General features: G+C 42.0%; 1 protein-coding gene across 1 annotated transcript in view; it reads left to right on the top strand.

Moving 5' to 3' along the window:
• LOC111971106 (parathyroid hormone 2 receptor-like) overlaps positions 1–24,409 on the top strand; it is a 46,191-nt gene extending 21,782 nt beyond the window's left edge. Inside the window, exons 7-10 of the mRNA XM_070445882.1 lie at positions 12,810–12,904; positions 14,771–14,909; positions 21,769–21,810; positions 23,133–24,409. Coding sequence (XP_070301983.1) covers positions 12,810–12,904; positions 14,771–14,909; positions 21,769–21,810; positions 23,133–23,507 — 651 coding nt within the window. The 3' untranslated portion in view covers positions 23,508–24,409. The remainder of the gene's footprint in view (positions 1–12,809; positions 12,905–14,770; positions 14,910–21,768; positions 21,811–23,132) is intronic.
• Positions 24,410–25,265: the final 856 nt, after the last annotated feature.

Here is a 25,265-nt window from a genome sequence, read left to right as displayed (position 1 = left end):
AACAACACAATGTAACTCCAAGTCAATCACACTTCTGTGAAATCAAACTGTCCACTTAGGAAGCAACACTGATTGACAATAAATTTCACATGCTGTTGTGCAAATGGAATAGACAAAAGGTGGAAATTATAGGCAATTAGCAAGACACCCCAAAAAAGGAGTGATTCTGCAGGTGGTGACCACAGACCACTTCTCAGTTCCTATGCTTCCTGGCTGATGTTTTGGTCACTTTTGAATGCTGGCGGTGCTCTCACTCTAGTGGTAGCATGAGACGGAGTCTACAACCCACACAAGTGGCTCAGGTAGTGCAGTTCATCCAGGATGGCCACATCAATGCGAGCTGTGGCAAAAAGGTTTGCTGTGTCTGTCACGGTAGTGTCCAGAGCATGGAGGCGCTACACAGGAGACAGGCCAGTACATCAGGAGACGTGGAGGAGGGCCGTAGGAGGGCAACAACCCAGCAGCAGGACCGCTACCTCGCCTTGTGCAAGGAGGTGCACTGCCAGCGCCCTGCAATTGACCTCCAGCAGGTCACATACTGTAAATCTTTTCTGTTTTTTTGCATACCCAGTCAGAGTACTATTTAGAACTTAGGTAGGGGTATTCAGACAGACCTAGAGAGCTTTCCCGTATTTTTCTCTTTATTCAGACAGTTCAGAATGTAGATCTACTGTGGATGTATAGTTGTGTGGAGGGGAGAAAGTGGCTGGGGTTGGGATACAAACCCATGTCACTCCTATGCGTGCATGGTCGATTGCAGCACTACCGCTGCCACACGTAACCAACGTCTTTGATAATGTTGATGACTTTGTGGCGGCAACGCCATATGACTTCAATGGAAAACAACACTGCGTCAGTCATTTTCTGTGTCCTCCTCATAATCCTCAACTTGAACTGAACTTTATCAACAGTCTCTTCGTACTGTTTGTCATACTGTGAGTCTAAGCTCAGCCGCAGTGGGAAATTACTGGGAAAAGAGGACAACAGTTGAGAATGTCATGTAACCTGAGACCTCGAATCAAATTTGATTGGTCACTACACATGGTTAGCAGATAATGCGAGTGTAGCGAAATGCTCGTGCTTCTAGTTCCGACAGTGCAGTAATATCTAACAAGTAATCTAACAACTACCTAATGCATACAAATCTAAGGGGTGAATGAGAATATGTACATATAAATATATATGGATGAGCGATGGCGGAGTGGCATAGTGCAAATAGAGTGCAATAGATGGTATAAATACAGTATATACATATGATATGAGTAAAGTAAGATGTCATTGAGGGCAGGTAGTTTGCCCCCGGTGATACGTTGTTGTCCCTGCTCCCTAGTGGCCTAGTGACTCCCTGGTGTACAGCATACCTGTCCCTGCTGCCTCGTGGCCTAGTGACTCCCTGGGGCTCTTACTCGGCCACCAACACTCTGACTGACACCACTAGCTCAGTCTCAGCAGAGATAAATACATTTGCATCTCTTTCAGTACTATTGCTCTTAACCGGCCGCATGAGGTGGACCAAGGACTTAGGTTCTCCTAATGAAATCAAAGTGGACTACAGGTTACAGCCCTGTCTTTTGATTCAAATGCAATCTCATCCAAACCTTTGATACAAGTTCAATGATATCACGGTAGAAATGTCACGATAAGAGATAATGATGAGGGAGTCAATTTGATACGCTGTGTATCGAGGCCCAGAATCTTGTTTCTTTATTGAGTCCAAAATGACAGAGGGTTGGAGTGGGGGTTGAAACCTGGTATCCGGTGGTGAGAGGAATATGTGTCACTGCCGGGAGCTAGACCACCGACACTGCACAGTTATTTTCTTCTCTCCAGACTCCAGAGAGTGAGAATGTCAAAGCAGTCAGTCAGACCTTTGAAATTATGTGCTGATAGAGCCTCTCCCTTCTAGTATTATTAGTGGATTTAGTTCAGGAGGAGTTTCAGAGGACTGACTGACTGGCGGACATCTACTCCTCAGGGACCCAGTGCAGATCCAGCTGCAGGCTCAGCCTTCAGTTGTCTCTGTCATATTTCATCTGTGAGGAAATGCTGCAAAATAGAATATATTTGATTGCTCAATAGGGTTGTAAAATTCTGGTAATTTTCCCAATATTCCCTGGTTTTACCAAAAACCTGGTTGGAGGTTTCTGGTTTTCCCGCTTATTTTACATCCTGATTCAGAATCATCCAACCAGGATTTCTAGAAAACCTGGGAATTTTGGGGAAATAATCTGAATTTTCTCTATTTCCCAACCTATTAAGTGACAATGCAATATGTGAAATTGTAATAGATTCACATTGATTTCATGTTATTTGATGCCTGCATGTGTCAGTTCTGGCCCATTACAATACATTTGGACCATAAGAACATTGATGCAATGAGACAATCTGACCATGTCAACTACAGAACGGTAGAACTACTACAATGAGACAATAATGACCATGTCATCTATCAGAACGGTAGAAACTACTACAATGAGACAATCTGACCATGTCACCTACAGAACAGTAGAATACTACAATGAGACAGATCTGAACCATGGTCACCTTACAGAACGGTAGAAACTACTACAATGAGACAATGCTGACCATGTCACCTACAGAACAAGTAGAACTACTAATGAGACAATCTGACCATGTCATCTACAGTAACGAGTAAAGAACTACTACAATGAGACAATCTGACCATGTCACCACAGAACAGGTAGAACTACTTACAATGAGACAATCTGACCATGTCATCTACAGAAAGGTAGAACTACTACAATGAGACAATCTGACCATGTCACCTACAGAACAGTAGAACTACTACAATGACCAATCTGACCATGTACCTACAGAAGTAGAACTACTACATGAGACAATCTGACCTATGTCATCTACAGACGGTAGAACTAACTTACCAATGAAGACAATCTGACCATACGTTCACCTACAGACGTGTAGACTACTACAATGAGACAATCTGAGCCATGTCCCGTACAGAACAGTAGAATACTACTAATGAGACAATCTGACCATGGTCACTCTACAGAACAGTAGAACTACTACAATGCGACAATCGAACCATGTCCACCTAAACAGAACGTAGAACTACTACAATGAGACAATCTGACCATGTCACCTACAGAACAGTAGAACACTACAATGAGACTAATCTGACCATGTTCACCTCACAGAACAGTAGAACTACTACAATGAGACAATCTGACCATGTTCACTACAGACGGTAAGATACTACTACAAATTGGAGACAATCTGACCATGTCACTACAGAACGTGAAACTAGCCTACAATGAGACAATCCCTGACATGTCCACCTACAGAACAGGTAGAACTCTACAATGAGACAATCTGACCATGTCACTACAGAACGGTAGAACTACTAGCAATGAGACAATCTGACCATGTCACCTACAGAACAGGTAGAATATATACAATGAGACAATCTGACGACATGTCCATCTACAAGAACGTTAGAACCTACTACAATGAGACAATCTGACCATGTCACCTACAGAACGGTTAGAACTACTACATGATGACAATCTGACATTCATCCAGAACGGTAAACTACTACCATGAGACATCTGACATGTCACCTACAGAACGGTAGAACACTACTACAATGAGACAATCTGACCATGTCAACTACAGAAACGGGTAGAACTACTACAATGAGACACAATGAACAATCTGACAATGTCACCTACAGAAAGTAGAATACTACAATGAGACAATCTGACCATGTATCTACAGAACAGTAGAACTACTACAATGAGACAATCTGACCATGTCACCTACAGAACGGTAGAACTACTACAATGAGACAATCTGAACCATGTCACCTACAGAACAGTAGAACTACTACAATGAGACAATCTGACCATGTCACCTACAGAACGGTAGAACTACTACAATGAGACAATCCTGACCATGTCACCTACAGAACGGTAGAACTACTACACATGAGACACATCTGAACCATGTCATCTACAGAACGGTAGACACTACTAGACAATGAGACAATCTGACCAGTCACCTACAGAACGAGTAGAATATACATGAGACAATCTGACGCATGTCACTACAGAACGGTAGACTACTACAATGAGACAATCTGACCATGTACTACAGAAAGGTAGAACTACTACAATGAGACAATCTGACCATGTCACCTAACAGAACGGTAGAACTACTACAATGAGACAATCTGACCATGTCACCTACAGAACAGTAGAACTACTACAATGAGACAATCTGACCATTGCACCTACAGAAGGTAGAACTACTACAATGAGATCAATCTGACATGTCACCTACAGAACAGTAGATACTACACTGAGACAATCTGACCATGTCATCTACAGAACAGTAGAACTACTACAATGAGACAATCTGACCATAGTCAGCCAAAGAATGACAAGAACAGTAGAACTACTACAATGAGACAATCTGACGCATGTCACTTACAGAACAGTAGCCTACTACAATGAGAACAATCTGACCATAGTCATCTACAGAACGGTAGAAACTACTACAATGAAGACACTCTGAGACCATGTCACCTACAGAACGGTAGAACTACTACAATGAGACAATCTGACCATGTCACCTACAGAAAGTAGAACTACTAAATGAAGACAATCTGACCATGTCATCCTACAGAACGGTAGAAACTACCTACTGAGACAAATCGGAACATGTCACTACAGAACAGTAGAATACTACACTATGAGACAATCTGACCATGTCACCTACAGAACGGTGAACTCTACAATGAGACATCTGACAGTCACCTACAGACGTAGAACTACTACAATGAGAACAATCTGACCATGTCATCTACAGAACGGTAGAACTACTACAATGAGACAATCTGACCATGTACCTACAGAACATGTAAAGAACTACTAACAATGAGACAAATCTGACATGTCACCTACAGAACAGTAGAACTACTACAATGAGACAATCTGACCATGTCATCTAACAGAAGCGGTAGAACTACTACAATGAGACATCTGACCCATGGTCAACCTACAGAACAGGTAGAACTACTAAATGTAGACAATCTGACCACTGTCCACCTACAGAACGGTAGAACTACTACAATGAGCAATCTGACCATGTCATCTACAGAACAGTAGAACTACTTACAATGAAACAATCTTGACCATGTCATCTACGAACGGTAGAACTACTACAAGAGAACAATCTGACCATGTCACCTACAGAACGGTAGAACTACTACAATGAGACAATCTGACCCATGTCATCTACAGAACAGTAGAACTACTACAATGAGGACAATCTGGACCATGTCATCTACAGAACGAGTAGAACTACTAAATGAGACAATCTGAATGTCACTACAGAACGGTAGAACTACTACAATGAGACAATCTGACCATGTCCTACAGAACTACAGAAACTACTACAATGGACCAATCTGACCATGTCATCTACAGAACAGTAGACTACTACAATGAGCATCTTGCCATGTCACCCTACAGAACAGTAGAACTACTACAATGAGACAATGCTTGACATGTCACCTACAGAACAGTAGAATACTACAATGAGACCATCTGACCATGTCACCTACAGAACGGTAGAACTACTACAAATGAAACAATCTGACCATGTCATTACAGAACGGTAGAACTACTACAATGAGACAATTGACCATGTCACCTACAGAACGGTAGAACTACTACAATTGAGACAATCTGACCATGTCATCTTACAGAACAGTAAGAACTACTACAATGAGACAATCTGACCATGTCACCTACAGAACAGTAGAACTACTACAATGAAAGACAATCTGACATGTCACTACAGAACAGTAGAACTACTACAATGAGACAATATGACATGTCATCTACAGAACGGTAGAACTACTACATGAGACAATTCTGACCATGTACTACAGAACGGTAAGAACTACTACAATGAGACAATCTTGACCATTGTCATCTAAGAACAGTAGAACTACTACAATGAGACAATCTGACCATGTTCATCTACAGAACGGTAGAACTACTACAATGAGACAATCTGAACCATGTCACCTACAGAACAGTAGAACTACTACAATGAGACAATCTGGACCCATGTCACTACAGAACGTAGAACTACTACAATGAGACAATCTGACCATGTCATCCTACAGAACAGTAGAACTACTAAATGAGACAATCTGACAATGTCATCTACAGAACAGTAGAACTACTACAATGAGACAATCTGACCATGTCACCTACAGAACGGTAGAAGCTACTACAATGAGACAATCTGACCATGTCACCTACAGAACGATAGAACTACAATGAGACAATCTGACCATTGTACGCTACAGAACTACGAGAATACTACAATGAGACAATCTGACCATGTCACGTACAGAACAGTAGAACTACTACAATGAGACAATCTGACCATGTCATCTACAGAACGGTAGAACTACTACAATGAGACAATCTGACATGTCATCTACAGAACGAGTAGAACTACTACAATGAGACAACTGACCATGTCACTACAGAACGGTAGAAACTACTACATGGAGACACATCTGACCATGTACCTACAGAACGGTAGCAACTACTACAATGAGACAATTCTGACCATGTCATCTACAGAACAGTAGAACTACTACAATGAGACAATCTGACATGTCATCTACAGACACGGTAGAACTACTACAATGAGACAATCTGACATGTCACTACAGAACGGTAGAACTACTACATGAGACAATCTGACCATGTACACTACAGAACAGTAGAACCTACTACAAATGGACAATCTGACACATGTCATCTACAGAACGGTAGAACTACTACAATGAGACAATCTGACCATGTCATCTACAGAACGTAGAAAGCTATACTGAGACAATTGACCAGTCACCTACAGAACGTGAAACTACTACAATGAGACAATCTGACCATGTCACCTACAGAACGGTAGAACTACTACAATGAGACAATCTGCTCATGTCACTACAAGAACAGCTAGAACTACTACAATGAGACAATTGACCATGTCATCTAACAGAACGGTAGAACTACTACAATGAAAAAGATAAAACAAATCTGACCATGTCACCTACAGAACGGTAGAACTACTACAATGAGACAATCTGACCATGTCAATCTACAGAACGGTAGAACTACTACAATGAGACAATCTGACCAGTTCATCTACAGAACGGTAGAACTACTACAATGAGACAATCTGACCATGTCACCTACAGAACGGTAGAAAACTACTACAATGAGACAATCTGACCATGTCATCCTACAGAACGGTAGAATACTAACAATGAGACAATCTGACCATGTCATCTACAGAACAGTAGAACTACTACAATGAGACAATCTGACCATGTCACCACTACAGAACAGTAGAACTACTACAATGAGACAATCTGACCATGTCATTACAGAACGGTAGAACTCTACAATGAGAAATCTGACCATGTACCTAACAGAACAGTAGAACTACTAATGAGACAATCTGACATGTCATGCTACAGAGACGGTAGAACTAGCTACAATGAGACAATCTGACCATGTCACCTAAGGAAACGGTAAGAACTACTACAATGAGACAATCTGACCATGTCATCTACAGAACAGTAGAACTACTACCAATGAGACAATCTGACATGTCACGCGTACAGAACGAGTAAGACTACTACAATGAGACAATCTGACATGTCACTACAGAACGGTAGAACTACTACAATGAGACAAATCTGACCATGTCACCTACAGAACGGTAGAACTACTCAATGAGACAATCTGACCATGTCACCTTACAGAACAGTAGAACTACTACAATGAGACAATCTGACCATGTCATCTACGAGCAACGGTAGAATACTACTAATGAGACAATCTGACCATGTCACTACAGAACAGTAGAACTACTACAATGGACAATGATCGATGTCACTACAGAACGGTAGAACTACTACAATGAGACAATCTGACATGTCACCTACAGAACGGTAGAACTACTACAATGAGACAATCTGACTCCATGTCACCTACAGAACAGTAGAACTACTAAATGGAGCAATCTGACCATGTCACTACAGAACAGTAGAACTACTACAATGAGACAATCTGACCATGTTCATCTCAGAACGGTAGAACTACTACAATGAGACAATCGACCATGTCACTACAGAGACAGTAGACTATACAATGAGACAATCTGACCATGGTACCTACAGACGGTAAGAACTACTACAATGAGACAATCTGACCATGTCACCCTACAGAACGGTAGAACTACTACAATGAGACAATCTGACCATGTCATCCTACAGACAGTAGAACTTACTACAATGAAGACAATCTGACCATGTCACCTACAGAACAGTAAGAAGTACCTACAATGAGACCATCTGACCATGTCACCTACAGAAGGTAGAACTACTACAATGAGACACTGACCATTCACCTACAGAACGTAGAACTACTACATATGAGACAATCGACCATGTCACCTCACAGAACGGTAGAACTACTACAATGAGACAATCTGACCATGTCACGCTCAGAACAGTAGAAACTACTAAATGAGACAATCTGAACCATGTCACCTAAGAAACAGGTAGAACTATACAATGAGACAATCTGACTGTACACGTACAGAACGGTAGAAATACTACAATGAGACAATTGACCATGTCACCGTACAGAACAGTAGAGACTACGACAATGAGAACAATCTGACATGTCCTCACAGAACAGTAGAACTACACAATGAGACAATCTGACCATGTCATCTACAGAACGGAACGTACTACAAATGAGACAATCTGACATGTCACTACAGAACGTAGAAACTACTACATATGAGACATCTGACCAATGTCACTCTACAGACACGGTAGAACTACTTACACGAGACATATCTGACATGGTACCTACATAAAGGGTAGAACTACTACAATGAGAACAATCTGACCATGTAACTCTACAGAACGGTAGAAACTACTTACTACAATGGACAATTCTGACCATGTCACTAAGAACGTAGTAGACTACTACAATGAGACAATCTGACCATGTCATCTACGCACAGCTGACTATACAATGAGACAATCTGTACACATGTCACTAAGAAACGGTAGAATACTACATATGAGACAAATCTGACCATGTCACTACAGAACGGTAGAAACTCTACAATGAGATACAATCTGACCATTGTCATCCTACAAGAACCAGAGAACTACTTACATATCGAGACAATTGACCATGTCACCTAAGAACAGTAGAACTACTACAATGAGACAATCGACCAGTCATCTACAGAACGTAGAACTAATATCAATGAGACAATCTGAACATGTCACTACAGAACGGTAGAACTACTTACAATGAGCACAATCTGACCATTGTCACCTACAGAACGGTAGAACTACTACAATGGAACATTGACCATGTCACCCCTACAGAAAGTAAGAACTACTACAATGAGACAATCTGACAATGTCACTACAGAACAGAAGAACTACTACAATGAGAACATCTACCATGTCCACCTACAGAACGGTTAAGACTACTACATGAGACAATCTGACATGTCACTTAAGAACAGTAGAACTACTACAATGAGAGCAATCTTGACCATGGTCACCTACAGAACGGTCGAGAACATACTACAATGAGACAATCTGCCATGTACGTACAGAACAGTAGAACTTATTACAATGAGTACAATCTGACTATGTCACTACAGAACTAGTAGAACTACTACAATGAGACATATCTGGACCAGTCAATCTAGACGGGAACTACACTTTACAATGAGACAATCTGAACATAGTCATCTACAGAACAGTAAGAACTCTACAATGAGACATAGGGTTGACGATGTCATCTCAGAAGCAGTAGAACTACTAATGAGACAATCTGAACCATGTTATCCTACAGAACAGTAGACTACTACAATGAGTACAATCTGCATGTCCATCTTACAGAACAGTAGAAACTACTGACAATGAGAAATCTGACCATATGTCATCTACAGACAGTAAGAACTATACATGAGACAAATCTGACCATGTCACCTACAGAACGGTAGAACTATACAATGAGACAATCTGACCATGGCACTTACAGAACAGTAGAAACTCACTACAATGAGACATCTACCATGTCATTTACACGAACAGTAGAACTACTACAATGAGACATTGACCATGTCACCTAACAGAACAGTAGACTACTACAATGAAGCATCTGACCATGTCACCTACAGAACAGTAGAACTACTTACAAGTTAGACATAATTGACCATGTCACTACAGAACGTAGAACTACTACAATGAGACAATCTGACCATGTCACTCTACCAGAACAGGTAGAACTTACTACAATGAGACAATTTGACCATGTCAACTACGAAGTAGAACTACTACATGAGACAATTGACCATGTCACTACAGACAGTAGAGACTACTACAATGAGAACAATCTGACCATGTCAGTACAGAACAGTAAACTACTACAATGAGACAATCTGAACCATGTCACCTACAGAACAGTAGAACTACTACAATGAGACAATCTGACCATGTCTCATTCAGAACGGTAGAACTACTACAATGAGATCAATACTGACCATTGTCACCTAACAAGAACAGTAGCTACTACAATGAGAAATCTGACATGTCACATACAGAACAGTAGAACTACTACAATGAGACAATCTGACCAGTGTCCGATTCTACAGAACAGTAGAAACTACTACATGAGACAATCCTGACCATGTCACCTACAGAACAGGTAGACACTACTCAATGAGACAATCTGAACGCTGTCATCTACAGAATTCGGAGATACTACCTACAAATGAGACAATCTGAACCATGTCATACAGAACAGTAGAACTACTACAATGAGAAATCTGACCATGTTCCATCTACACGACGGTAGAACTACTACAATGAGACAATCTGACATGTCATCTTACAGAAGGTAAGAACTACTACTGAATGAGACAATCTGACATGCGTCATCCTACAGACGTAACATACTCATGAGCATGACTCATGTAACGAAGTACTACAAATGAGACAATCTGACATGTCATCTACAGAACAGTAGAACTACTACAATGAGACAATCTGACCATGGGTCACCTACAGAACGGTAAGAACTAACTTACAATGAGAGCATCTTGACATGTCTCTACAGAACGGTAGAACTACTACAATGAGAACAATCTGACCGATGTCTAACTCTACAGAACGGTAGAACTATACATGACAATCTGACATGTCATGCTACAGAACGATGAACTACTACAAGAGACCATCTGACCATGTCAACTACAGAACATAGAAACTACAATGAGACAAATCTGACCATGTCACCTACAGAACGAGTAATAACTACTAATGAGACATCTGAATGTCACCTACAGAACGGTAGCAATTACTTACAATGAGACAATCTGACCATGTCATCTACAGAACCGTAGAACTAACTACAATGTGACAATCTGACGCATGTCATCTACAGAACAGTAGAACTACTACAATGAGACAATCTTGACCATGTCACCTACAGACCAGTTAGAATACTACAATGAGACAATCTGACGCATGTCACCTACAGAACAGTAGAACTACTACATGAGACCAATCTGACCCATGTCACCTACCAGAACGGTAGACTACTAACAATGAAAGACAATCTGACCATTGTCATCTACAGAACAGTAGAACTACTACAATGAGAACCAAATCTGACCATTGTCACCTACAGAACAGTGAAACTACTACAATGAGACAATCTGACATGTCCCCTTACAGAACGGTGAACTCCTACATGAGTACACAATGAGAACAATCTACCATGTCCTCTAGAACGGTAGAACTACTACAATGAGACAATCTGACATGTCACCTACAGAACGGTAGAACTACTAGCATTGAGACAATCTGACCATGTCATCTACAGAACAGTCGAACTACTACAATGGAGACAATCTGACCATGGTCACCTACAGAACCGTAGACCTACTACAATGAGACAATCTGACGATGTCAACCTACAGAAGGCGGTAGAACTACTACAATGAGACAATCTGACAGTCATCTACAGAACGGTACCGAACTACTACAATGAGACATCTGGACCATAAGTCATCTTACAGAACAGTCGAACTTACTACAATGAAAGACAATCTGACCATGTCAACCTAAACAGAACGGATAGAACTACTACAATGAGACAATCTGAAACATGCATCTACAGAAACGGTAGAACTAACTACAATGAGACAATCTGAGCCATGTCCACCTACAGAACGGTAGAAACTACTTACAATGAGACAATCTGACCATGTGTCATCTACAGAACGGGTAAAGAACTACTACATGAGAACCATCTGACATGTCCTCTCAGAACGGTAGAACTACTACAATGAGACAATCTGACCATGTTCATCTAAGCAGACGGTAGAACTACTACAATGAGACAATTTGACCATGTCATCTACAGAAACGGTAGAACTACTACAATGAGACAATCTGACCACTGTCACCGTAGCAGCCACGGTAGAACTAGCTACAATGATGACACATATGAGACAATCTGACCATGTCACCTACCAGAACGTAGAACTACTACAATGAGAAATCTGACATGTCCATTACAGGAACGGTAAGTAACTACTACAATGAACACAATGAGACAATCTGCCCATGTCATCTAGCAGACGGTAGAACTACTACAATGAGCAGTGAATCATGCTTGTTTTGATTTGATTTTCAGCTCAACTTTATTTTGTTTGTGAATATTGTGAGAGTGCTGGCCACAAAAATCAGAGAGACAAATGCTGGGAGATTTGACACTCGGAAGCAATGCAGGTAGGGTTGATGTCTCATTAGTGCCTTGTTCCTTTAGTCAATCTCATTTATGTGATTTTGTAGGACAAAACATTAGATATTGTAAATACCACTTTTCAGTAAATGTGCCTTTTTATATAAATATCTTATTCTAAATGTGCCTTTGAGTTGACTCATTTTCTTTTATATTCATGATCCATTTGTTTGTGTTTGCAAACCGTTCACGTAATTTACAGAGGCTGAGGATACAGGCTGTGTTATGAATTTAAAGCGGGTTCATCTGTGTCCCGAAACCCTGATGAAGGCAGCTTAGCTGTTGAAATGTTGGGATTTATTAAATGTATTGTTTCATAGCCATGAGAGAATGCATATTTTATTTTCTAATATGTGTATTGGAAAAGATGAATTGAACATGACTCCCATAATGCATTACGGTCAGGCAAAAAGCTTATTTTTACGTCAATACGCAGTCTGAACCAGGTGTTTGATGTGTTTGATACCAATCCATTGACTCCGTTCCTGCCATTATTATGAGACGTCCTCCCCTCAGCAGCCTCCACTGGTCTATTAAAGCCAGTTGTGGGCGGCGGGTAGCCTAGCGGTTAAAAGCGTTGGGCCAGGAACCATTTCGGGAGAGAACATTCTGTGGCTGGGGTGAGTGGGGTCCTTGATGATGCTGCTGGACTTCCTGACTACTCTGTTCACTGCAGAGGTTGACAGCTCAGTGTCCCAGCTGCAGTTTTTGTACACGCTCTTCTCATATCTAAGTGCAAGACACATTTTGACATGCTGTGAAGCCATCCCTATAGGGCAGCCTGAGTCTTTGTTTAATTCCCACTCCTGTCTGGGGTAATGTGTTGGTTGGCAGGTCTGTGCCAAGGCTGAAGGCTGAGGGGTTAACCCTCCTGTCAGTCATTAGTAAACAGACACGACATCAGATCCAGGTTGTCTCTTGAGCCGCTCCATTCCCACAGGTGTAGATAGGATTATCACTGATAAGGCTATGGTCAAAAGTAGTGCACAATATAGGGAATAGGGTGCCATTTGGGATGTAGACGGTTTTCCTCTTGCTCTCTCCCTCACTCTACTTCATCTAACTCTTTCTCTAGCTGTGATGTATTCCATTTTTTTTTTTTAACTGCTGAGTGTCTTTGAACAATTTAGATGCAAAGGTTGGCTCGATATTGATGCTAACGTGCAGATTGCAATGTGTAATCATCCTTGGTTATTGACATTTGTATCACAAATCTGTTGAGGGGATTGTTTTTGGAAAGTGCTCAAGGGACACATAGCGCATGCACTTTACCAGACACAAAGCGCATGCACTTTACCAGACACGTAGCGCATGCACTTTACCAGACACGTAGCGCATGCACTTTACCAGACACGTAGCGCATGCACTTTACCAGACACGTAGCGCATGCACTTTACCAGACACGTAGCGCATGCACTTTACCAGACACGTAGCGCATGCACTTTACCAGACACGTAGCGAGGCACTTTACCAGACACGTAGCGCATGCACTTTACCAGACACGTAGCGCATGCACTTTACCAGACACGTAGCGCATGCACTTTACCGGACACATATCATGGACAGTACGCTTTCTCATACAGCCTAATGCAGGGGTGTCAAACTCAATCCCTTGTACTTGATTGATCAATCATTCATTGGTCATTGATTAAGAACTCCCCTCAGCCAGTTGTATAGATCTTAAATGGACACAATTTAAATGGAAACAACAAAAATCAGCAGACACAGCCCTCCAGAGATTGATTTTGCCTGCCCTGGCCTTATGTTTTGTATTGTATTAGATTTTTGTCTGATGCTGCACAAAGGATTCCCTCAATATAGGATTATACAGTTTTCTACTGTCTCTTTTACAGGAAACTGGCTAAGTCCACTCTAGTGCTGGTGCTGGTGTTCGGGGTCCACTACATAGTGTTTGTGGGCATGCCACACTCGTTCAAAGGGGTCGGATGGGAGGTCCGAATGTACTGTGAGCTCTTTTTCAACTCTTTCCAGGTGCTTGCATTCACCCCAATTGGGGATCCTGCTTTGTATTGCATGTAAAATACACATTTACATAAGTATTCAGATCCTTTGCTATGAGACTCGAAATTGAGCTCAGGTGCATCTTGTTTCCATTGATCATCCTTAAGATGTTTCTAAAATTTGATTGGAGTCCATCTGTGGTAAGTTCAATTGATTGGACATGATTTGGAAAGGCACATCTGTCTATATTGGCTCCCACGGTTGACTGTGCATGTCAGAGCAAAAACCAAGCCATGAGCTCGAAGGAATTGTCCGTAGAGCTACGAGACAGGATTGTGTCGAGACACAGATCTGGGGAAGGGTACAAAAAAATGTCTGCAGCATTGAAGGTCCCCAAGAACACTGTGGCCTCCATCATTCTAAAATGGATGAAGTTTGGAACCACCAAGACTCTTCCTAGAGCTGGGCCCCCGGCCAAATTGAGCAATCACGGGGAGAAGGGCCTTGGTCAGGGAGTTGACCAAGAACCCAATGGTCACTCTGACAGAGCTCCAGAGTTCCTCTGTGGAGATRGGAGAACCTTCCAGAAGGACAACCATCTCTGCAGCACTCCACCAATCAGGCTTTAATGGTAGAGTGGCAAGATGGAAACCACTCCTCAGTAAAAGGCACATGACAGCCCGCTTGGAGTTTACCAAAAGGCACTTAAAGGACATGAGAAACGAGATTCTCTGGTCTGATGAAACCAAGATTGAACTCTTTGGCCTGAATGCCAAGCGTCACGTCTGGAGGAAACCTGTCACCATCTCTACGGTGAAGCATGGTGGTGGCAGCATCATCCCTTTCACATTAATGGTGCCAGCGGAGATGGCTGCCATTTTACAGTCCCCTAACCAATTGTGCTATTGCGTGTGTTTTTTCGCGTTATTTGCAACTTATTTTGTACATAATATTTCTGCCACCGTCTCTTATGACCGAAAAGAGCTTCTAGAAATCAGGACAGCGATTACTTACCCCGTACTGGAAGAATATTTTTTCAATAACAAGTCAGATGCGACGGATTTACTCCAGACACCCGACAAGGCCCTCATCCCCGTCATTCGCAGGAGAAAGAGACGGAGATATCGGGGACATACAGTGGGGAGAACAAGTATTTGAGACACTGCCGATTTTGCAGGTTTTCCTACTTACAAAGCATGTAGAGGTCTGTAATTGTTATCATTGGTACACTTCAACTGTGAGAGACGGAATCTAAAACAAAATCCAGAAAATCACATTGTATGATTTTTAAGTAATTAATTTGCATTTTGCACAGTTGAAGTGTACCTATGATAAAAAATTACAGACCTCTACATGCTTTGTAAGTAGGAAAACCTGCAAAATCGGCAGTGTATCAAATACTTGTTCTCCCCACTGTAGGTCTGGGTGCCTTGTAAGGATCTGACGGCGAGTGGGTAATCTGCCTTTACCATCGGTCCTATTAGCCAACATACAATCATTGGATAATAAAATAGACGAGCTACGAGCATGTATATCCTACCAACGGGACATTAACTGTATTATCTTATGTTTCACAGAGTCGTGGCTGAACGACGACATGAATAACATATAGCTGGCGGGTTTTACGCTTTTTCGGCAGGATAGAACAGGCACCTCTGGTAAGACAAGGGGTGGCGGTCTATGTATATTTGTAAACAACAGCTGGCGCACGAAATCTAAGAAAGTCTCAAGGTTTTGCTTGCCTGAAGTAGAGTATCTCATGATAAGCTGTAGACCACACTATTTACCAAGAGTTTTTATCTATATTCTTCGTAGCTGTCTATTTACCACCACAAACCAATGCTGGCACTAAGGACGCACTCAATGAGCTGTATACGTCCATAAGCAAACAGGAAAACGCTCCTCCAGAGGCGGCTCATCCAGAAGCAGCTCTCCTAGTGGCCGGGGGACTTTAATGCAGGGAAACTTAAATCTGTTTTACTTCATTTCTACCAGCATGTTAAATGTGCAACCAGAGGGAAAACAAACTCTAGACCACCTTTACTCCACACACAGAGACGTGTACAAAGCTCTCCATTTGGCAAATTTGACCATAATTATATCCTCTTGATTCCTGCTTACAAGCTAAAACTAAAGCAGGAAGTACCAGTGACTCGGTCAATAAAAAAGTGGTCAGATGAAGCAGATGCTAAATTACAGGACTGTTTTGCTAACACAGATTGGAATATGTTCTGGGATTCTTCTGATGGCATTGAGGAGTACACCACACCACATGTACTTACATACCCCAACCAGAAGCCATGGATTACAGGCAACATCCGCACTGAGCTAAAGGGTAGAGCTGTCCCTTTCAAGGAGCGGGACTCTAACCCTGAAGCTTATAAGAAATCCGGGTATTCCCTCCGCCGAAACATCAAACATGCAAAGCGTTGTCATGACGTTGGCCTGATGGGGGAGGTTTATGACCCCCATAAATACCTTTCCCTCTCTCTACTCTACCGATGTGACTATTGAAAATCCCTTTGTTAACATGGAGAGTCTAGTAACATCAAAAGGTGGGAAACTGAACCATATTTCAGTAATCCAACCAGCTGAAAATATGCGTTGGTACTTAATGAATATGATGTCAGATCAGTTGGCGTCTGAGACATTATTACTGATGATAGGACGACATAAACTGTATCTTGGAAAGTCTACACATTCTAGTTATCAGATTCACATGGAATTGTTGTGGAATTTAAGTGTTTAAATATGAAATGTAATTTTAGCTCCTAAATGAGAGAATTGGTTTTCATGAGTGAACTATGCTCAACTCAGTGGCCCCGCCCATGTGAACAGACACTGGTTGTAAACGATGAAACGCGGCCCTCTCTCCCAACCCTATGTAAGCCCCTTTACGAAAATGTTACTTCCTGTTCCGAGGACGTTAGGGCGACGGTCCCACGTTAAAAGGGTTCAGATAATAACTTAACGAAATTAGCATCGAATTTCAACGTGAAGATGACGGTCAACACGGCGAAAGGATGAATTTCGACTTTACCAGCCAGAATATAGCATGAGCTTAAAAGTATGGCAACTCGGTATGAACTTTGAACTCTTATTCACTCCAGAAGTGATACCTCATAGCCGTTGAGTTAGCAGCAGTCACTGTAAACGTGGGCTAGGAAAGGACGGACGACGTATCTGTCTAACACACACAACGATACGACAACGTATCCAGTTTACCACCAGAGACATTCTTCAGAGGACCAGAGATCCATGCTGGACCGACCCGCCTTCTATCGACAACCAATCTACCGAAGCGCAGCTCAGAGTAAATATTTATTGCATTCTCCTTTTTCAAATGGGCGGTAATTTAGAATGCATAAGATACTGTATTTACGATAGCATAGCTGCCTACGGCCCGATAGAGAGACAAAACCTTTTTGCTCCTTAGTCTTCCCGTTTTCCTTTATGACATAATTTGTAATCAATGGGATTACATGATCCATTCTGTGTAGATGTAATTCCGTGTTGATATTAGGTATTTAGTAAATAAATAATTAAACCAAATTTGTATTGCTGATTCGACTTGTTAGCCAAGAATTTACAACTTTCAGATGAGACTGAATAAGGCGAAGATTAAATATGACTGCTACTGATGTAAAAGATTACTAGATCTTTAAGAGTTTATTCGGAAGATAACAGCTCATAAACATTCTTTCGCTGTAGTCGATGTAAGACCTTTAAACAGGTCAACCTTCACAAGGCAGCAGGGCCAGAAGGACCCTGACCTGAGTCTATAATACCAACATTTTTCAAGCAGACCACCATAGCCATGTGCCAAGAACACTAAGGTAACCTGCCTAAATGACTACCGACCCGTAGCGCTCACGTCTGTAGCCATGAAGTGCTTTGAAAGGCTGGCTCATATCAACACCATTATCCCAGGAACCTTAGACCCACTCCAAATTGCATACCGCCCAAACAGATCCACAGATTGCACTACACACTCCCTTTCCCACCTGGACAAAAGGAACACCTATGTGAGAATGCTATTCATTGACTACAGCTCAGCGTTCAACACCATAGTGCCCTCAAAGCTCATCACTAAGCTAAGGACAATGGGACTAAACTCCTCCCTCTGCAACTGAATCCTGGACTTCCTGTTGGGCCGCCCCCAGGTGGTAAAGGTAGGTAACAACACATCTGCCACACTGATCCTCAACACAGGGGCCCCTCAAGGATGCGTACTCAGTCCCCTCCTGTACTCCCTGTTCACCCATGACTGCATGGCCAAGCACAACTCCAACACCATCATTAATGTTGCTGTCGACACAACAGTAGTAGGCCTGATCACCGACAACGATGAGACAGCTAAAGGAGGAGGTTAGAAACCTGGCAGTGTGGTGCCAGGATAACAACCTCTCCCTCAGCGTGATCAGACAAAGGAGATGATTGTGGACTACAGAAAAAGGAGGACCGAGCACGCCCCATTCTCATCAACAGGCAAGTTGAGAGCTTCAAGTTCCTTGGTGTCCAAATACACCAAGACAGTTGTGAAGAGGCACGACAAAGCCTATTCCCCCTCAAGAGACTGGAAAGATTTGCCATGGGTCCTCAGATCCTCAAAGTTCCAGCTACACCATCGAGAGCATCCTGACGGGTTGCATCACTGCCTGATATGGCAACTGCTTGGCCTCCGACTGCAAGGCACTACAGAGCGTAGTGCGTACGGCCCTGTACATCACTGGGGCCAAGCTTCCTACCATCCATGACCTCTATGCCAGCTGTGTTCAGAGGAAGGCCCTAAAAAATGTCATACTCCAGCCACACCTAGTCATAGACTGTTCTCCTGCTACCGCATGGCAAGCGGTACCGGAGCACAAAGTCTAGGTCCAAAAGGCTCTTAACAGCTTCTACCCCAAGCCATAAGACTCCTGAACAGCTAATCAAATGGCTACCCAGACTATTGCATTGCTCCCCCCCCCCCCCCCCCCCCCTTTTACGCTGCTGCTACTCTCTGTTTGTTGTCTAGCATAGTCACTTTAACTCTACCTACATGTAACATATTACCTCGACTAACCGTGCCCCCGCACATTGACTCTGTGCCGGTACTCCCGGTACATAGCCTTGCTATTGTTATTTTACTGCTTGCTCTTTTAATTACTTGTTACTTTATATTTTTTACTTAACACTTTTCTTAACTGCATTGTTGTTTAAGAGCTTGTAAGTAAGCATTTCACTGTAAGGTCTACTACACCTGTTGTATTCGGTGCATGTGACTCATGCTGTGGGGATCTTTCAGGGTCAGGGACTGGGACACTAGTCAGGATCGAGGGAAGATGAACGGAGCAAAGTACAGAGAGGTCCTTGATGAAAACCTGCTCCAGAGCGCTCAGGACCTCAGACTGGAACGAAGGTTCACCTTTCAACAGGACAATGATCCTAAGCACACAGCCAAGACAACGCAGGAGTGGCTTCGGGACAAGTCTCAATGTTCTTGAGTGGCACAGCCAGAGCCTGTACTTGAACCCGATCAAACATAGCTCTGCAGCAACGCTCCCCATCCAACTTGACAGAGCTTGAGGATTTGCAGATTAGAATGGGAGAAACTCCCCAAATATAGGTTTGCCAAGCTTGTAGCGTCATACCCAAGAAGACTCAAGGCTGTAATCACTGCAAAAGGTGCTTCAACAAAGTACTGAGTAAAGGGTCTGAATACTTATGCAAATGTGATATTTATTTATTTTTTAATTTTATACATTTGCTAAAATGTCTAAACCTGTTTTTGCTTTGTCATTATGGGGTATTGTGTGTAGCTTGATGAGGGGGGAAAAAAGCAATGTAATCAATTTTAGAATACGGCAGTAACGTAAATTCAAGAGGTCTGAACACTTTCCGAATGCACTGTATTGCCCATTGCTAATAGCTGTAAAACTGTAGAAAGCAATAGTGCTGAGCAATTAGTGCTTTTTGAGGTCGAATCGGTTAAATTATTTAAAAAATAATATATTTATAATTGAATACTATCGATCATGTATTTTCAGGTAGAGATACCTTGCGAAGCAACTGCTCCATCCCTCTTGATTGTGCATTCTTCTCTCTTCTCTCGGTCTCCGGACAAGTAGGCGCACAATGGATTATGGTCATTGTAGTTAATTACCACTTTTTCTGCTCTAAACTATGTTGAATATTGGCCTGTTGTAAACTACAACTCCCTACTACATTGCACAGTTCGGGCTTGATCTGATGTATCTCTATTCGAGAAACTACAGTGAGAAAATGCGCATTGAGCTCACAGAAAAAAACCGGAATGAAATCAAATTCAAATAATTGAACTAATTAGTCAATTATTTGTTTTTAAAAAATAACAGAAATTTCAGTTAATCGCTCAGCACTTGAAAGCAATATTGATACGATTTTAAATGTGACAATTTGAGCATTATAGCTTAAAGGAATATTACACTTTCAATTCTTTCAGATGTTTTCTGACCTCTAATATAGTCTTATGTCAAGATGAAACCACATCTCATGACATGTGCAAATCCAGCTATGAATAAATGAATGAAAAGATGAGCACCAGATAAAACCAGGAAAGTAGACGGTGCTCATCTTTTCCGTTTATTTGGGATTGAAGTGTATAGCTGGATATACACAACACAACTGATGGCGTGGGACATGGTTTTATCTTAACATTACACTACTTTTGAAAAAAACTAAAAATGCAATCCATTGTCTTTTTGTTTTTCTTTAAGAGCTCTCTTTCCTGAGCACATCATGTCGATATTATTCTCCGAAAGGTCATGGACACTTCATTTGTAGAGAATGTCACATCATTTATACTGTCAGCGGGAATTTGAGCTTTCAACACATGCCTCTAACCTTCCTCGCTTTCATCTCTTCGCAGGGTTTCTTTGTGTCCATTATCTACTGCTACTGCAACGGAGAGGTGAGTGCTGTTCACCTGTTCACCAGACCCGGCCAGAAGGTTTAAGGTCTTCTACACTCTAGAGCTGCTGCGTTCAAGAATCTATCATGCTGGACTCTCTAATTGAACCAAAGTCACGTGCTCATTTGTTGCCCATTTCTAAGTGTTCTAGGAACTAACCATAATGAGAGGGGGGGGGGGGATCTTATTAGAACTAATGGAACTTAGTGATGTCATTTATTAGAACAATAGAACACTCATGCAGTGCGTACGCATTGTACCCATCAGTGATACTTACAATACTTCAAAACCCTGTTTGTGGGTAAGTAGGCTACCAGAAAATACCCATTGTTAGTACCGCATAACTTGCTGGTCAATACCAGGTACAGTGGGGAGAACAAGTATTTGATACACTGCCGATTTTGCAGGTTTTCCTACTTACAAAGCATGTAGAGGTCTGTAATTTTTATCATAGGTACACTTCAACTGTGAGAGACGGAATCTAAAACAAAAATCCAGAAAATCACATTGTATGATTTTTAAATAATTAATTTGCATTTTATTGCATGACATAAGTATTTGATACATCAGAAAAGCAGAACTTAATATTTGGTACAGAAACCTTTGTTTGCAATTACAGAGATCATACGTTTCCTGTAGTTCTTGACCGGGTTTGCACACACTGCAGCAGGGATTTTGGCCCACTCCTCCATACAGACCTTCTCCAGATCCTTCAGGTTTCGGGGCTGTCGCTGGGCAATACGGACTTTCAGCTCCCTCCAAAGATTTTCTATTGGGTTCAGGTCTGGAGACTGGCTAGGCCACTCCAGGACCTTGAGATGCTTCTTACGGAGCCACTCCTTAGTTGCCCTGGCTGTTCATGTTCGTTGCTAAGTGATAATTGACGCTTCTGGGTTGGGCTGTTAAAACCTCTGAAAAAGTCCAGTGAAAGTGAATATGAAAGTTGTGGGCACCACAACACAATAGGAACTTTGGCATTGGCAATAATATGTATTCAAGTCTCTTGTGTTGTCAACAAATTTCATTGTGAATGTCAGTCGGTTAAAACAACATTTGAATTCACTACTCTGTTTTTCTTGTTTGCAGCGAGTCATTTCATTGAGAATGGTCGGAGGCGCTCTTGTATTGTTACATCAACAAAGGTTTCAGGACAAAGGCGCTAACATTGCGTCCATTCTAAAATTTGTCCGAACTCCCCAAATAAGTTTCTGCCCTGACTGGTACTATAGGCTACCATACAAAATCCTGACCTATACCATGACCCACACAATACCATGACCCATGACCCATACTATACCACACAATCCTCTTGTTCTCTTCAGGTCCAGGCAGAGATCAAGAAGACCTGGACCCGCTGGAACCTGGTGTTCGACGGGAAGGGACCGGCAGCATGTGCCAACTACCGGTATGGCCTCAACCAGAACACTACCAGTCAGCCCCAGCCGCTGGCCGTGATCTCGGGCACCTCCTCTCTCTTCTCCAGCCATGTGTACCGCAGCAGCCAAGCCAGGCACAGCGTCAGCACCCACAGCACCTTGCCCGGCTACGTGTTCAGCAACTCTGAGGTGGATAGCCTGCCCCCATCCATCCTAGAGGAGGCAGACGAGCGAGCCAAGCAGGTGGACGACATCTCCCTCCGAGAGTCCTTACCTGTGAATATCACCAGCATAGGAGAGGACATGGAGGAGACACTGTAGAGAGAGAGTAGAGGGAAAGTGGGAATGTACAGCTGACAACAATTGTGTTTTATATTTTTTGAATGACAGGACAGAGGGAAGGTAGAGCGGGAGATACACAGGAATGAGGACCACAAACAGAAAGTGGCTGAGACCGAACTCAAGACTCGAATTCGCAACGTCAAGGGAATACGTGGTTCGGAGGCGGCAGCCTTACCACTAGACCAGACTCCGGCAGATATGTTTGATGTTTTGCGGATACTGTATATCACCATATCCTTGTCTTACGCCAGCTAGCGCTTAAGAGTTGCAGTTTTTTTCTATATGGTCATTGGTTATTATTTTCATGGACTGTTATTTGTCACTTCGAGTGGGGGCTAGACAATCAGTCAGGTCTGTGGCTAAATATGGACGGGAAGTGCTGCAGCTACAGACTAGTTTGTGTCTGTGTCATTCGTAATGCTGAAGACAATTACAGTGCCTTCAGAAGGTATTCACACCCCTTGACCTTTTCCACATTTTGTTGTATCACAACCTAAATTTTAAATTGATTCAATTTAGATTGTGTCACTGATCTACACACACTACCCCGTAATGTTAGTGGAATTATGTTTTTAGACATTTTTACAAATTAATCAAAATGAAAAAGCTGAAATGTCTTGAGTCAATAAGTATTCAACCCCTTTGTTATGGCAAGCCTAAATAAGTTCAGGAGTAAAATAATAAGTTCCATGACTATCCCATTTTTGTACCACACAAATACAATAATCTGTACGGTCCCTCAGTTGAGCAGTGAATTTCAAGCACAGATTCAACAACAAGGACCAGGTAGGTTTTCCAAGGCCTCGCAAAGAAAGGCGCCGATTGGTAGATGGGTAGAAGAAAAAAAGCAGACATTGAATATCCCTTTGAGCATGGTGAAGTTATTAATTACACTTTGGATGGTGTATCAATACTCCCAGTCACTACAAAGATACAGGCGTCCTTCCTAACTCAATTGACTGAGAGGAAGGAAACGGCTCCGGCATTTCACCATGAGGCCAATGGTGATTTTAAACCAGGTAGAGTTTAAATAATAATAATTGAACCTTTATTTAACTGGGCAAGTCAGTTAAGAACAAATTCTTATTTACAATGACGGTCTAGGAACAGTGGGTTAACTGCCTTGTTCAGGGGCAGAACGACAGATTTTTACCTTGTCAGCTCGGGGATTCGATCTAGCAACCTTTCAGTTACCTGCCGGCCCTAAATGACGAATTAAAGGAAGCCTGTACAGAATACAAATATTCCAAAACATGCATCCCATTTGCAATAAGGCAAGTAATATTGCAAAGAACTTGGCAAAGAAATTCACTTTTTGTCTTGAACACAAAGCATTATGTTTGGGGCAAATCCAACATAACACATTACGGAGTACCACTCTTCATATTTTCAAGCATGGTGGTGGCTGCATCATGTTATGGGCATGCTTATCATTGGCAAGGACTAGGGAATTTTCTTGGATAAAAAGAAAAGGAATAGAGCTAAGCACAGGCAAAGTCCTAGAGGAAAACCAGGTTCAGTCTACTTTCCAACAGACACTGGGAGACCAATCCAACTTTCAGCAGGACAATAACCTAAAACGCATGGCCAAATATACACTGGAATTACTTACCAAGACGACATTGAATGTTCCTGAGTGGCCTAGTTACAGTTCACAGGATAGCAGAGCCAAAAATGAATTGTACATAATAAAACACTTGATTGCATAATGCACATTAACCAAATCGATCACATTCA

The sequence above is a fragment of the Salvelinus sp. IW2-2015 genome, linkage group LG12 (assembly GCF_002910315.2).
Source record: "Salvelinus sp. IW2-2015 linkage group LG12, ASM291031v2, whole genome shotgun sequence".
NCBI lineage: Eukaryota > Metazoa > Chordata > Actinopteri > Salmoniformes > Salmonidae > Salvelinus > Salvelinus sp. IW2-2015.
The sequence above is the reverse complement of the archived record's forward strand: the minus strand, read 5'-3'. Positions and strand labels throughout refer to the sequence as shown.